At 49.2% G+C, this 14,314-nt stretch overlaps 1 protein-coding gene across 4 annotated transcripts in view; it reads right to left on the bottom strand.

The window, feature by feature from the left end:
- LOC139281292 (protein kinase C beta type) overlaps positions 1-14,314 on the bottom strand; it is a 387,614-nt gene that overhangs the window by 60,543 nt on the left and 312,757 nt on the right. For all 4 annotated transcript variants that reach the window (XM_070901417.1, XM_070901419.1, XM_070901416.1 and 1 more), the window contains one exon: positions 7,423-7,596. In XM_070901417.1, the coding sequence (XP_070757518.1) occupies positions 7,423-7,596 (174 nt within the window). The remainder of the gene's footprint in view (positions 1-7,422; positions 7,597-14,314) is intronic.

Raw genomic sequence — 14,314 nt, 5'->3', positions numbered from 1 at the left:
GCCCTCTAGTTCTAGTCTCCCCCATCAGTGGAAACATCCTCTCTGCATCCACCTTGTCAAGCCCCCTCATAATCTTATACGTTTCGATAAGATCACCTCTCATTCTTCTGAATTCCAATGAGTAGAGGCCCAACCTACTCAACCTTTCCTCATAAGTCAACCCCCTCATCCCCAGGATCAACCTAGTGAACCTTCTCTGAACTGCCTCCAAAGCAAGTATACCCTTTTGTAAATATGGAAACCAAAACTGCACACAGTATTCCAGGTGTGGCCTCACCAATACCCTGTATAGTTGTAGCAAGACCTCCCTGCTTTTATACTCTTATCCCCTTTGCAATAAAGACCAAAATTCCATTGGCCTTCCTGATCACTTGCTGTACCTGCATACTATCCTTTGTGTTTCATGCATAAGTACCCCCAGGTCCCGCTGTACTGCAACACTTTGCAATCTTTCTCCATTTAAATAATAACTTGCTCTTTGATTTTTTTCTGCCAAAGTGTATGACCTCACACTTTCCAACATTATTCTCAATCTGCCAAAGTTTTGCCCACTCACTTAGCCTGTCTATGTCCTTTTGCAGATTTTTTGTGTCCTCCTCACACATTGCTTTTCCTCCCATCTTTGTATCGTCAGCAAACTTGGCTACATTACACTCAATCCCTTCTTCCAAGTCGTTAATAGATTGTAAATAGTTGGGGTCCCAGCACTGATCCCTGTGGCACCCCACTAGTTACCCTTTCCTTATTAGCCCTCTCAAAGTGCATCACCTCACACTTCTCGGAATTAAATTCCATTTGTCACTGCTCTGCCACCTGACCAGTAGATTGATATCCTCCTGCAGCCCATGACTTTTCTCTTCATTATCAACCACACAGACAATTTTAGTATCGACTACTAACTTCTTAATCATACTCCCTATATTCGAATCTAAATTGTTGATCGATACCACAAAAAGCAAGAGACCCAGTACTGAGCCCTGCGGAACCCCACTGGAAACATCCTTCCAGTCACAAAAACATCCATCAATCATTACCCTTTGCTTCTTAAGCCAATTTTGGATTCAACTTGCCACTTTGCCTTGTATCCCATGGGCTTTAACCTTCGTGACCAGTCTACCATGTGGGATGTTATCAAAAGCCTTGCTAAAGTCCATATCTCCTACATCGTACGCACTACCCTCATCCACCCTCTTGGTTACCACCTCAAAAAATTCCATCAGGTTAGTCAAACACGATCTTCCCTTAACAAATCCGTGCTGACTGTCCCTAATTAATCCTTGCCTTTCCAAATGTAGATTTATCCTGTCTTTCAGGATTTTTCCCAATAATTTCCCCGCCACTGAGGTTAGGTTGACAGGCCTGTAATTACTCGGCCTATCCCTTTCTCCCTTCTTAAACAAGGGTACTACATTAGCAGTCCTCCAATCCTTCGGCACTATGCCCAGGTCCAAGGAGGATTGGAAATGATGGTCAAGGCCTCTGCTATTTCCTCTTTTACTTCGCTCAACAGCCTGGGATGCATTTCATCTGGGCCTGGGAACTTATCTACTTTCAAAGCTGCTAAACCCCTTAATACTTCCTCTCTCACTATATTTATTTCATCCAGAATATCACACTTCTCCTCGATAGCAGTATCTGCATTGTCCCTTTCCTTTGTGAAAACAGATGCAAAGTATTTGTTAAGAACCCTACCGACATCTTCCGCCTCCACACAAAGATTACCCTCATGGTCTCTAATAGGCCCTACCCTTTCTTAGTTACCCTCTTACTCTTAATATATTTATAAAACATCTTAGGGTTTTCCTTAAATTTATTGGCCAAGAATTTCTCGTGCTTTCTCTTAGCATTCCTAATATCCTTTTTAATTTTGCCTCTTAACTTTCTATATTCCTCTAAAGATGCTATAGTATTTAGCTGTTGGTATATGACATAAGCAGCCCTTTTTTTTTAATCCTCCCCTGTAAGTCCCTGGACATCCAGGGGGCTCTAGAATTATTTATCCCAACTTTTTTCTTTAAAGGCACATGTTTGGCCTGAGCCTTCCGGATCTCCTCCTCAAATGCCTCCCACTGTTCCAACACTTGTTTACCTACAAGTAGCTGTTTCCAGTCCACTATGGCCAAATCACTCCTTAACTTAGCAAAATTAGCTTTTCCCCCAATTTGGAACTTTTATTCCAGGCCTATCCTTGTCCTTATCCATAACCAACTTGAATCTGACTGAATTATGGTCACTGGCACCCAAGTGCCCCTTCAACCTGCCCAGCTTCATTCTCCAAAACTAAATCCAAGACTGCCCCCTCTCGTGTTGGGCTTGTTACATACTGGCTAAAAAAGTTCTCTTGAATGCATTTCAAGAAATCCGCACCCTCTATACCCTTCACACTAAATTTGTCCCAGTCAATATTTGGATAGTTAAAATCCCCCGCTATTACCATTCTATGGTTTTTGGACTTCACAGCAATTTGCCTACATATTCACTAAATATATTCAAAAGGGAGTTAGATGAAGTCCTTACTACTCGGGGTATGGCAAGAAAGCAGGAAGGGGGTACTGATGTTTCATGTTCAACCATGAACTCGTTGAATGGCTGTGCAGGCTAGAAGGGCTGAATGGCCTGCTCCTGCACCTATTTTCTATGTTTCTATGCTCCTCTATCTCCCTCTCACTGTCTGGGGGTCTATAATACACGCCCAACAGTGTGATCACCCCTTTTTTATTTTTCAATTCGACCCATGGCCTCATTTGATGATCCCTCTAACATATCATCCCCCCTCACCGCTGTAATAGTTTCTTCAATCAGTACCGCAACCCCGCCCCCTTTTTACCCCCCTCTCTATCTTGTCTAAAAATCCTGTAGCCAGGAATATTGATCTGCCAAACCTGCCCCTCTTTCAGCCATGTTTCTGTAATGACTATAATGTCATACTCCCAAGTGTCTACCTGTGCTCTGAGCTCATCCGCCTTATTCGCTATACTCCTTGCATTAAACTATATACCATTCAGCACAGGAAGACCTCCTTGATTACTACTTACTAAGCCTTGTTTCCTCTGTCTTACAGATTCGCTTTCTAGATTCTTGCTATCCAATTTCTGCTTTACTTCCTTCCCTTTTGAATTTGTTCTCTGGTTCCCATCCCCCTGCCAAGCCAGTTTAAACTCTCCCCAACAGCAGTAGCAAAACTCCCCATGAGGATATTGGTCCTGGCGCTGTTGAGGTGCAACCCATCTGGTTTGTACAGGTCCCATCTCCCCCAGAAGCGGTCCCAATGCTTAAAGAATTTAAAGCCCTCCCTCCTACATCAACTTTCCAGCCACTTGTTCATCCTCTCTATCCTTCTACTCATTAGCACGTGGCACCGGTAGTAACCCGGAGATTACTACCTTTGAGGTCCTACCCTTTAATTTTCCTCCTAGCTCCCTGAATTCTTCCTGTAGGACCTCATCCCTCATTTTATCTATGTCGTTGGTCCCGATATTGACCATGACCTCTCGCTGTTTACCCTTCCCCGCCCCCCACCATGCCCTGCGTTATCCTTGACCCTGGCACCAGGGAGGCATAAAACCATTCGGGAATCACGTCTACGGCTGTAGAAACGCCTGTCTGTTCCCCCAACTATAGAATCCCCTATCACTAGGGCTCTTTTATTCTTTGTCCCTCTCTCCTGTGCAGCTGAGCCACCCGTGGTGCCTTGGAATTGACTCTGGCTGCACTCCCCCCGGAGGCACCGTCGTCCTTACCGATACTCAGAAGTGAATTATCGGTTTGAACGAGAGATGGACTCCCGGGGGACTCCTGCACTATCTGCCTCGTACACTTACTACGTCTGGTGGTCACCCACTTCCCCTCTGTGTGCACACCTTTAAGCTGCGGGGTGACCACCTCCTGAAACGTGAAATCATTGAAAAAGAGAGACATGGGCAAGGAAGGTGAGAGACAGAGAAACAGTGACAGGCAGACACGGGAAAGAGAGAAAAAGATGGAGGATGAGATGGGGACACAGGTGCACAGAGGTAGATGGAGAGAGAAAGAGACCTGAAAGAGTCAGAGAAAGAGAGGGTTCACCAACTAGAGCAACAAAGAGGCACAAATGAAAGAGACAGAGATATGGGAATAGAGGGAACGACATGGGGAGGAAAGAAACAGATAAATAGCAAGAGTCCAAGAGAGAAAACAGGAGGGAAAGCAGACGTGGAAGAGATAGAATGATATCTGCATTGCGTAGACCATGGGCTGGAGGGGCAGTTAAAATGGAGTGGGGGACTTACCACCGGCTTCTTGCCACATCTGGCTGACTGCAATTTGAAATTCTAGGCAGCAAGGACATCCGCCCAAAGCTGGTGGGCCTCACAATGAAACATTAGCCTTCTCTGCCTGGAGTATCCCAACCCCTCCCACAATCCCTGCCAGACTCCCCCCCACCCCCACCTCAGTGCCGGGGGCCATTCCCTCTGTTCCTGCCTCCTGCCACTGATCGTCACAGCCGGGTAAATGCTTCTCGCCAGTGACATGCTAATGAGGCTGGTCATTAAAATCAGCTGGGTAGGTCGCTGGCTGGGTGGTTTCCTGTCAGGCCAGGCCAGGCCAACCTGGTGGCAATAGGAGCTAGGGCATGAAGAGGCCGAGAAAGGGAGGTTCCTTTATCTCAGAATGATACAGCACAGAAGGGGGCCATTCGGCCCATCGTGTCTGTGCTGGCTCTTTGTAAAGCTATCCAAATAGTCCCACTCCCCTGCTCTTTCCCCATGAGGCAGCAAATGTATTCATAGAAACATAGAAACTAGGTGCAGGAGTAGGCCATTCGGCCCTTCGAGTATTTATCCAATTCCATTTTGAAATTTACTATTGACTCTGCTTCCACCCCACCTTCAGGCGGAGCATTCCAGATCACAACAATGCACTGTGTAAAAAATATATATGTCCTCATGTCACCCGTGGTTCTTTTGTCAATCACCTTCAACCTCTGTCTTTTGGTTATTTTTTTGGTTTCTTTGTAGGCCAGGAGGAGCAGGAATAGACAAAAAACTAGAGCCAGACATCTTCTGGAGAATATGAATATAAAGACTATTCTTGTCCAAAGAAATAAAATTACTCTTATTTCGAGTGCGAAATCAAGGTTTGAGCCCAGTCAGCTCCCCTGGTCCTGCTGTGTACTGGGATGCTGCAGTACTGGGCAGCGGCCACCAGAGGCCCCCCTGGAGAGCTTGACAAATAACACAGACCGCCCCCTGGTGGCAGAGACGTGGCGCTGCAATTCACTCTTTCGGACTCTGGCCCTTGGGCCTAGCCAGATTTTTTTACTTGCTGTATCCTTTCACAAAATTAAAGATAAAAATAAAAACACACACACACACACACACACACACACACGTTTGATGGTCAGGGCAGCTCGGACACAAAACATTTTTTGAGTAGAATTTCTTCTTCTCCCTTAAAGGAAATTATGAATTTCACTCATGGCGATTGTTATTGTTCTATCTGTAACTAATACCAGTAAATGTTTAATTTATACGTTATTTCCAGTTATCCCGCAGTTCTATTTTCCCTCCTCTTGCTGAGATACTATTCTTCAATACGTGTGGCAAATGTTAGCAGGCTATTCAGTTGTGGGAGGCATCACAGTTGAGAAAAATCCTGTCCTCGTCTAAAGTGCACACTTGAAAAGGCAACCTTTACTAAGTAACAATCAGAAGGAACAACCTTCTTGTTACTCAGGAATGCGGAGGCCATTTACAGCACTTTCCTCGGCCCAGATCAGCTAACTCCTCACAGACCAGGCACAGAGCCCAGAATCTTCTGATTGGTTTGACTTAACCAGGTACAACTAGACCATAAGTCCAGCCGCCCCTGGGAGTTTTTTTAACTCTGCTGTATGGGGTGGGGTATATGATTTTCATAGACCCAATGTGGAGACCTCACGGTAGCTGACTCTTAAACATACAGAATGAGAGACAGCAGCAAAGCACATCTCTGCTTCAAATGTGTTGTCATTATGTAGTTAAAGTGATCACAATAATCAGATCTTACATTGCCTCAGTGTATTATACACAAAGACCAATTAGTGCAGACCGTGAATAAAACTGTTTCTATAGTGATTGCACGACTCAGAACAATGCTGTTAATAACTGGTTTGAAATATACTTTTTATACAAACTGGAATCTGTGTTAAGAGGCTTTATGCGAAGCACGGTTACACTGGATTGTTCTGATGAGACACGCAGGCCCATTGAATCGCGTCGCACAGGTCAAGGATCAAGGAAGATGGATTGGTTAATTAGCCGGGCTGCAGCCACTGGAGAGAGAGATTTGTTCAAGGTCATTTTGCAGCTGATTTAAGCAGATTAATTTGGTGCTGGTTAGAAGCAGCTCTGATGTAAATGAGTTGTCGTGTTTCCATTTAATGAAGTGCATGTGTGTGTAATGTTAGCAATAACTAATGACAACAATTAAGTGACTCACTGCCACTGATGTTATCTTAACTGGGTCTTTGAAATCAATTGCAAACTTGCATTTTACCAGTGTTGGTTTTATATTAGTTTAGGTTTTTAAAGTGAATGTTGAGTTATGATATTCTCAGAAGCATGTTACTGGGCCCTCCCTGCCCCACTTGGCTGTAAGGAGCAGTGTGATGTTCAGGATATGATTCACACACCCTAGCGGTCAGCCTAGAAATGACTGTTGCCAACAAACATTGAAGATGTTTATAAGACATTTCCTTGCTAGTTTATGAGAGTAGGCACTGCTGCCCGTGATGCACAGGTTGATTGCGCCTTGAATTCCTTTCTCCTTTAATGCTGATATTCTAGCTGATGTAACTGAGCATGTGGGGTGCAAACCTTCGATAACAGGAATTAACGCAGAGACTGCTGGGTAACATTCCCACTCTCACCTCAAACGTTGGAGGAGATAAAAATCAACAATGAGGAATGTGGGGGACCAGAGACAGTATTACAAGCGGAGGGGAAGGATCAGTAATTTCCTGTACGAAAGCAGCATCACCATTTAGAGTCACCCCCACCCCAAAACCTGACGTGTGCGCGGAGTGGGGCAGGGCATGGGAATGAGGTCAGTGCCATTTACAGACTCTGAAGGTTTCGAACTATTGCACGGCGGTTTGTTCCCAAGACTCCTTAAAACCCTTAGAGGTTGGTGACGTCCAGGTTGGGGCAAGGGGAACAGACTCCTGTCTTCCCGTGCAGAGAAACCAGGCCTTTGATTGGCATCACCCCCAGGGTGCGTTAGTGTGTTTTGGAGAAGAGAATGTAAATCTGCCCCTGCACCATTGGGGATCCAAGATGCTGTGGTTCACTCCCAGGGGGTCAAAATCTTCACCCATACAGTGGAGGGTGTGGTTTTATTTGTGACGGCAACTTAATGGAGGCAGTAATAACAAGCATGCTTCCTCCTCCCTCTGCAACTTACCATTGTCTGGAAGCAGGAGTGGAGTTGGGTCAGGAACTGGGGCTTCCCAGGAGCAGCCAGCACTCTCTTCTCCACCATGGTGCACTCCACATCATCATCCTGGATCACCACATCCTTCTTCAGGATCTTGATGGCATACAGTTCGTCAGTGCCTTTCCTTTCAGCTAGCATCACCTGCAAGGCACAGAGAGAGCACACATCACACTCACTGAGCCAAGTTGGACAGTGCTGGCTAACACCACTTACACTGAGGAATGAAGTAAACCATACGTCTAACTGCCAATTCTCTTTCTCCCTCCCTCCGCCCTAGCCCTGGAGTTACAGGTACCAGCTCACTGCCTGCTCCTCCCTCACCCACTGGCCATGCTTCATTGTGAGGATAAGTATTGGGTATTAGCAGTGGAGAATCTCACAACTGAGCTCGAATTTGCTTTTACTCAACACCCACCCATCAAAACTTTCCAGCATGGGGTCGTTAAATAGTGATCAGGCGTAGGAATCCTGACCGATTTTCTTGTTTAAAACGCAGGAGTAATGAGATCAACTGCAGCATCTGTACTGCCGCCCCATTTCTCACGGAGGTTAACGCAGCACAGAGCAAAGATCCAACCTGACTCCGTGCTACTCTTGGCAGCACCTTTGCCCACTGAGACACCATATAGAGGAAGGACAGCACAAAGGACCTTTTTGTGAGAAAGATGTGGTAGATTGGAGCGCGTGGGCTGTGTAAATGTCTGTGTGCAGTATCCCGTGCATACACAGAGGGGTTACAGGGTGGTCTGATTCCAGTATTCAGGTTGGCTCATGGCTGCATTACTGCTTTTGGAAACTACAATTGTAAACTCTTCGCCTGGAATGCTGTGGGCCTGTTGCATCGTTTCTCTGGAATTTCCACAGATCTCCCATCGAAGGGAGAAATTCTCCCCAGGATTGTCAAGCGCCTAAAACACATTCCTCTTCAGACTTTTTACTTCTCCACCTATACTGAATCTCAGACATGTCCCCTGATAATTACACAGACATGCATTTATGTTCCAGAGTCAACTGTGTCACCAGCAACACACCACAACATAGGGAATGGTAGCATAGTGGTAATGTCACTGGACCAGTAATCCAGAGGCCCAAACTAATGATCTAGAGACACGAGTTCAAATCTCACCATGGCAGCTGGGGAATCTAAATTCAGTTACTTAAATAAATCTAGAATAAAAAGCTAGTGTCAGTAATGGTGACCATGAAACTATCAGATTGTCGTTAAAGTCCATCTGGTTCACTAATGTCCCTTTAGGGAAGGAAATCTGTCGTCCTTACCTGGTCTGGCCTACATGTGACTCTAGATCCACAGCAATGTGGTTGACCTTGAAATGGCCCAGCAAGGCACCACACAACCGCTACGAAGAAGAATAAAACTGGATTGACCTCGGCACTGGCTACGGAAACAGCCCAGTCGACCCAGCAAAGTCCTTCTCACCAACATCTGGGGACTTGTGGCAAAAATTGGGAGAGCTGTCCCACAGACTGGTCAAGCAACAGACTGTCAATCATACCATTCAGCCAATGTCCCAGACTCCTCCATCACCATCCCCGGGTATGTCTTGTCCCACCGGCAGGACAGACCCACCAGGGGTGGTGGCACAGTCGGGAGGGAGTGGCCCTGGGAGTCCTCAACACTGACTCTGGACCCCATGATGTCTCATAGCTTCAAGTAAAACACGGGCAAGACAACCTCCTGCTGATTACCACCTACCACTCTCCCTCAGCTGATGAATCAGTACTCCTCCATGTTGAACACCACTTGGAAGAAGCACTGAGAGTAGCAAGGGCACATAACGTACTCTGGGTGGGGGATTTCAATATCTATCACCAAGAGTGGCTCGGTAGCACCGAACTGGCAGAGTTTTGAAGGACATTGCTGCTAGACTGGACCTGCAGCAGGTGGTGAGAGAACCAACACGAGGTAAAAACCTACTTGACCTCGTCCTCATCAATCTACCTGTCACAGATGCATCTGTCCATGAAAGTATTGGTAGCAGTGACCACCGCACAGTCATTGTGGAGATGAAGTCCCGTCTTCACACTGAGGACACCCTCCATCACGTTGTGTGGCACGACCACCGTGCTAAATGGGATAGATTCAGAACAGATCTAGCAGCTCAAAACTGAGCATCTATGAGGTGAATCAGCAGCAGCAGAATTGTATTCTACTACAAACTATAACCTCATGGCCCAGCATAACCCTCACTCCACCATTAGCATTAAGCCAGGGGACTAACCCTGGTTCAATGAAGAGTGTAGCAGAGTATGTCAGGAGCAGCACCAGGTGTACTTAAAAATGAGGTGCCAAACTGGGGAAGCTGCAACACAGAACTAAATGTATGCTATAGATAGGGCTAAGTGAACCCACAACCAATGGATCAGATTAAAGATCTGTAGTCCTGCCACATCCAGTTGTGAATGGTGGTGGATCATTAAACAATCAACTGGAGGAGGAGACTCCATGAATATCCCCATCCTCAATGATGGCGGAACCCAGCACGTGAGTGCAAAAGCCAAGGCTGAAGCATTTACAACCATCTTCAGCCAGAAGTGCCGAGTGGATGATCCATAACGGCCTCCTCCTGAGGTCCCCACCATCACATAAGCTAGTCTTCAGCCAATTCGATTCACTCCACGTGATATCAAGAAACGGCTGAGTGCACTGGATACAGCAAAAGCTATGGGCCCCGACAACATCTCGGCTGTCGTGCTGAAGACTTGTGCTCCAGAACTAGCTGCGCCTCTAGCCAAGCTGTTCCAGGACAGCTACAACACTGGCATCTAGCCGACAATATGGAAAACTGCCCAGGTATGTCCTGTTCACAAACAGCAGGACAAATCCAATCCGGCTAATCCCCCCCCCCCTCAGTCTACTCTCAATCATCAGCAAAGTGATGGAAGGTGTTGTCGACAGTGCTATCAAACGGCACTTACTCACTGATAACTTGTTCACTGATGCCAAGTTTGGGTTCCGCCTGGACCACTCGGCTCCAGACCTCATTACAGCCTTGGTCCAAACATGGACAAAAGAGCTGAATTCCAGAGGTGTGAGTGACTGCCCTTGACATCAAGGCAGCATTTGACCAAGAATGACATCAAGGAGCCCCAATAAAACTGAAGCCAGTGGGAATCGGGGAAAACTCTCCACTGGCTGGAGTCATAACCGAGCACAAAGGAAGATGGTTACGTTGGTTGGAGGTCAATCATCCCAGTCCCAGGAGATCGCTGCAGGAGTTCCTCAGGGCAGTGTCCTAGGCCCAACCATCTTCAGCCGCTTCATCAATGACCTTCCCTCAATCATAAGGTCAGAAGTGGGGATGTTCACTGGTGGCTGCACTGTGTTCAGTGCCATTTGCAACTCCTCAGATAATGAAGCAGTCCATGCCTGCATGCAACAAGACCTGGACGACATTCAGAATTGGGCTCATAAGTGGCAAGTAACATTCGTGCCACACAAAGGCCATGACTATCTCCAACAAGAGAGAGTCTAACCACCGCTCCTTGACATTCAGATCAGCCATGATCTTATTGAATGGCGGAGCAGGCTCAAGGGGCTGGATGGCCTACTCCTGTTCCTAATTCTTATGTTTTTATGTTCTTATTACCATCGCCGAATCCCCCACCATCAACATCCTGGGGGTCACCATTGACCAGAAACTTAACTGGACCAGCCACATAAATACTGTGGCAACAAGAGCGGGTCAGAGGCTGGGTATTCTGCGGCGAGTGTCTCACCTCCTGACTCCCCAAAGCCTTTCCACCATCTACAAGGCACATGTCAGGAGTGTGATGGAATACTCTCCATTTGCCTGGATGAGTGCAGCTCCAACAACACTCGAGAAGGCCACCATCCAGGACAAAGAAGCCCGCTTGATTGGCAGCCCATCCACCACCTTAAACATTCACTCCCTCCACCACCGGCGCACCGTGGCTGCAGTGTGCACCATCTACAAGATGCACTGCAGCAACTCGCCAAGGCTTCTTCAGCAGCACCTCCACCACCTAGAATGACAAGGGCAGCAGGCACATGGGAGCATCATCACCTACAAGTTCCCCTCAAAGTCACACACCATCCTGACTTGGAAATATATTGCCATTCCTTCATCGTCGCTGGGTCAAAATCCTGGAACTCCCTCCCTAACAGCACTGTGGGCGCACCTTCACCACACGGACTGCAGCGGTTCAAGAAGGCGGCTCACCACCACCTTCTCAAGGGCAATTAGGGATGGGCAATAAATGCCGGCCTTGCCAGTGACTCCCACATCCCATGAACAGATAAAAAAACCCACCTCAATACCACACCACACAACACACCATCACACACAACACAAAAATAACACTGAATAATACAACACAATACACATCACCCCAGAGAACACAGCAACACGACACACCACAAAACAAAATAACACAGTGACACACAATCAAACACAATACAGCACAATGACACGACACATGATACAACACTACGGGCCCAAGTTTCCACATGATTTGCGCCTGATTTTTTAGGAGCAACTGGTGGAGAACGGACTATCTTAGAAATCGCAATTCTCCACATTTTTTTTTCTGCAGTTCTAGTCAGTTAGAACAGTTCTACTTTGGAACAGAATTTTTTCTTCAAAAGGGGGCGTGTCCGGCCACTGACGCCTGATTTGAAAGTTTCCACAGTGAAAACGTACTCCAAACTAAAGTAGAATGGAGCAAGTGAAGATTTTTGTAGAACTGTTAAAACCTGTTCTACACATTAAAAAATCAGGCACAGGTTACAAATTAGGCGTCCAGAACGAGGTGGGGGGGAAGGGAAGTCATTAAATTCTACAATAAATCCTTATTTATACTTCTACAAATATTATACAAATAAATCCAACCTGAATAAACATTTAGAAGCAAAGAAAAGATTAAATAAACCATCTTCCTACCTGTGTGAAAGTGCTTCAGGCACGGAGAATGCTGCAGGGGGGGGGGGGGGGGAATTAAACAGTCGCTTCGTTCCCGAGGGGGGGGGGGAGGGGGGGAGGGGAATTAAACAGTTGCTTCGTTCCCGGGGGGGGGGGGGGAGGGGGGGGGGGAATTAAACAGTTGCTTCGTTCCCGGGGGGGGGGGGGGGGGAGGGAATTAAACAGTTGCTTCGTTCCCGGGGGGGGGGGGGGGGGGGGAGGGAATTAAACAGTTGCTTCGTTCCCGGGGGGGGGGGGGGAGGGGGGGGGGGAATTAAACAGTTGCTTCGTTCCCGGGGGGGGGGGGGGGGGGGAATTAAACAGTCGCTTCGTTCCAGGGGGGGGGGGGGAATTAAACAGTTGCTTCGTTCCCGGGGGGGGGGGGGGGGGGGAATTAAACAGTCGCTTCGTTCCAGGGGGGGGGGGGGGGGGGGGGGGAATTAAACAGTCGCTTCGTTCCAGGGGGGGGGGGGGAGGGGGGGGGGGAATTAAACAGTTGCTTCGTTCCCGGGGGGGGGGGGGGGGGGGGGAATTAAACAGTCGCTTCGTTCCAGGGGGGGGGGGGGGGGGGGGGGGGGGGAATTAAACAGTCGCTTCGTTCCAGGGGGGGGGGGGGGGGGAGGGAATTAAACAGTTGCTTCGTTCCAGGGGGGGGGGGGGGGGGGGGAATTAAACAGTCGCTTCGTTCCCGGGGGGGGGGGGGGGGGGGGGAGGGGAATTAAACAGTTGCTTCGTTCCAGGGGGGGGGGGGGGGGAGGGAATTAAACAGTTGCTTCGTTCCAGGGGGGGGGGGGGGGGAGGGAATTAAACAGTTGCTTCGTTCCAGGGGGGGGGGGGGGGGAGGGAATTAAACAGTTGCTTCGTTCCCGGGGGGGGGGGGGGGGGGGGAATTAAACAGTTGCTTCGTTCCAGGGGGGGGGGGGGGGGAATTAAACAGTCGCTTCGTTCCCGGGGGGGGGGGGGGGGAGGGAATTAAACAGTTGCTTCGTTCCAGGGGGGGGGGGGGGGGGGAATTAAACAGTCGCTTCGTTCCCGGGGGGGGGGGGGGGGGGGGGGGAGGGGAATTAAACAGTTGCTTCGTTCCCGGGGGGGGGGGGGGGGAGGGAATTAAACAGTTGCTTCGTTCCAGGGGGGGGGGGGGGGGAATTAAACAGTCGCTTCGTTCCAGGGGGGGGGGGGGGGGGGAGGGAATTAAACAGTTGCTTCGTTCCAGGGGGGGGGGGGGGGGGGGGAATTAAACAGTCGCTTCGTTCCCGGGGGGGGGGGGGGGGGGGGGGGGGGGGGAATTAAACAGTCGCTTCGTTCCAGGGGGGGGGGGGGGGGGGGGGGGGAATTAAACAGTCGCTTCGTTCCAGGGGGGGGGGGGGGGGGAGGGAATTAAACAGTTGCTTCGTTCCAGGGGGGGGGGGGGGGAATTAAACAGTCGCTTCGTTCCAGGGGGGGGGGGGGGGGGAGGGAATTAAACAGTTGCTTCGTTCCAGGGGGGGGGGGAGGGAATTAAACAGTTGCTTCGTTCCAGGGGGGGGGGGGGGGGGGGGGAATTAAACAGTCGCTTCGTTCCCGGGGGGGGGGGGGGGGGGGGGGGAGGGGAATTAAACAGTTGCTTCGTTCCAGGGGGGGGGGGGGGGGGGGGGGAATTAAACAGTCGCTTCGTTCCAGGGGGGGGGGGGGGGGGGGGGGAAATTAAACAGTCGCTTCGTTCCCGGGGGGGGGGGGGGGAGGGAATTAAACAGTTGCTTCGTTCCAGGGGGGGGGGGGGGGGGGAATTAAACAGTCGCTTCGTTCCCGGGGGGGGGGGGGGGGGGGGGGAGGGGAATTAAACAGTTGCTTCGTTCCCGGGGGGGGGGGGGGGGAGGGAATTAAACAGTTGCTTCGTTCCAGGGGGGGGGGGGGGGAATTAAACAGTTGCTTCGTTCCAG

The sequence above is a fragment of the Pristiophorus japonicus genome, chromosome 15 (assembly GCF_044704955.1).
Source record: "Pristiophorus japonicus isolate sPriJap1 chromosome 15, sPriJap1.hap1, whole genome shotgun sequence".
NCBI classification, from domain to species: domain Eukaryota; kingdom Metazoa; phylum Chordata; class Chondrichthyes; family Pristiophoridae; genus Pristiophorus; species Pristiophorus japonicus.
The sequence above is the reverse complement of the archived record's forward strand: the minus strand, read 5'-3'. Positions and strand labels throughout refer to the sequence as shown.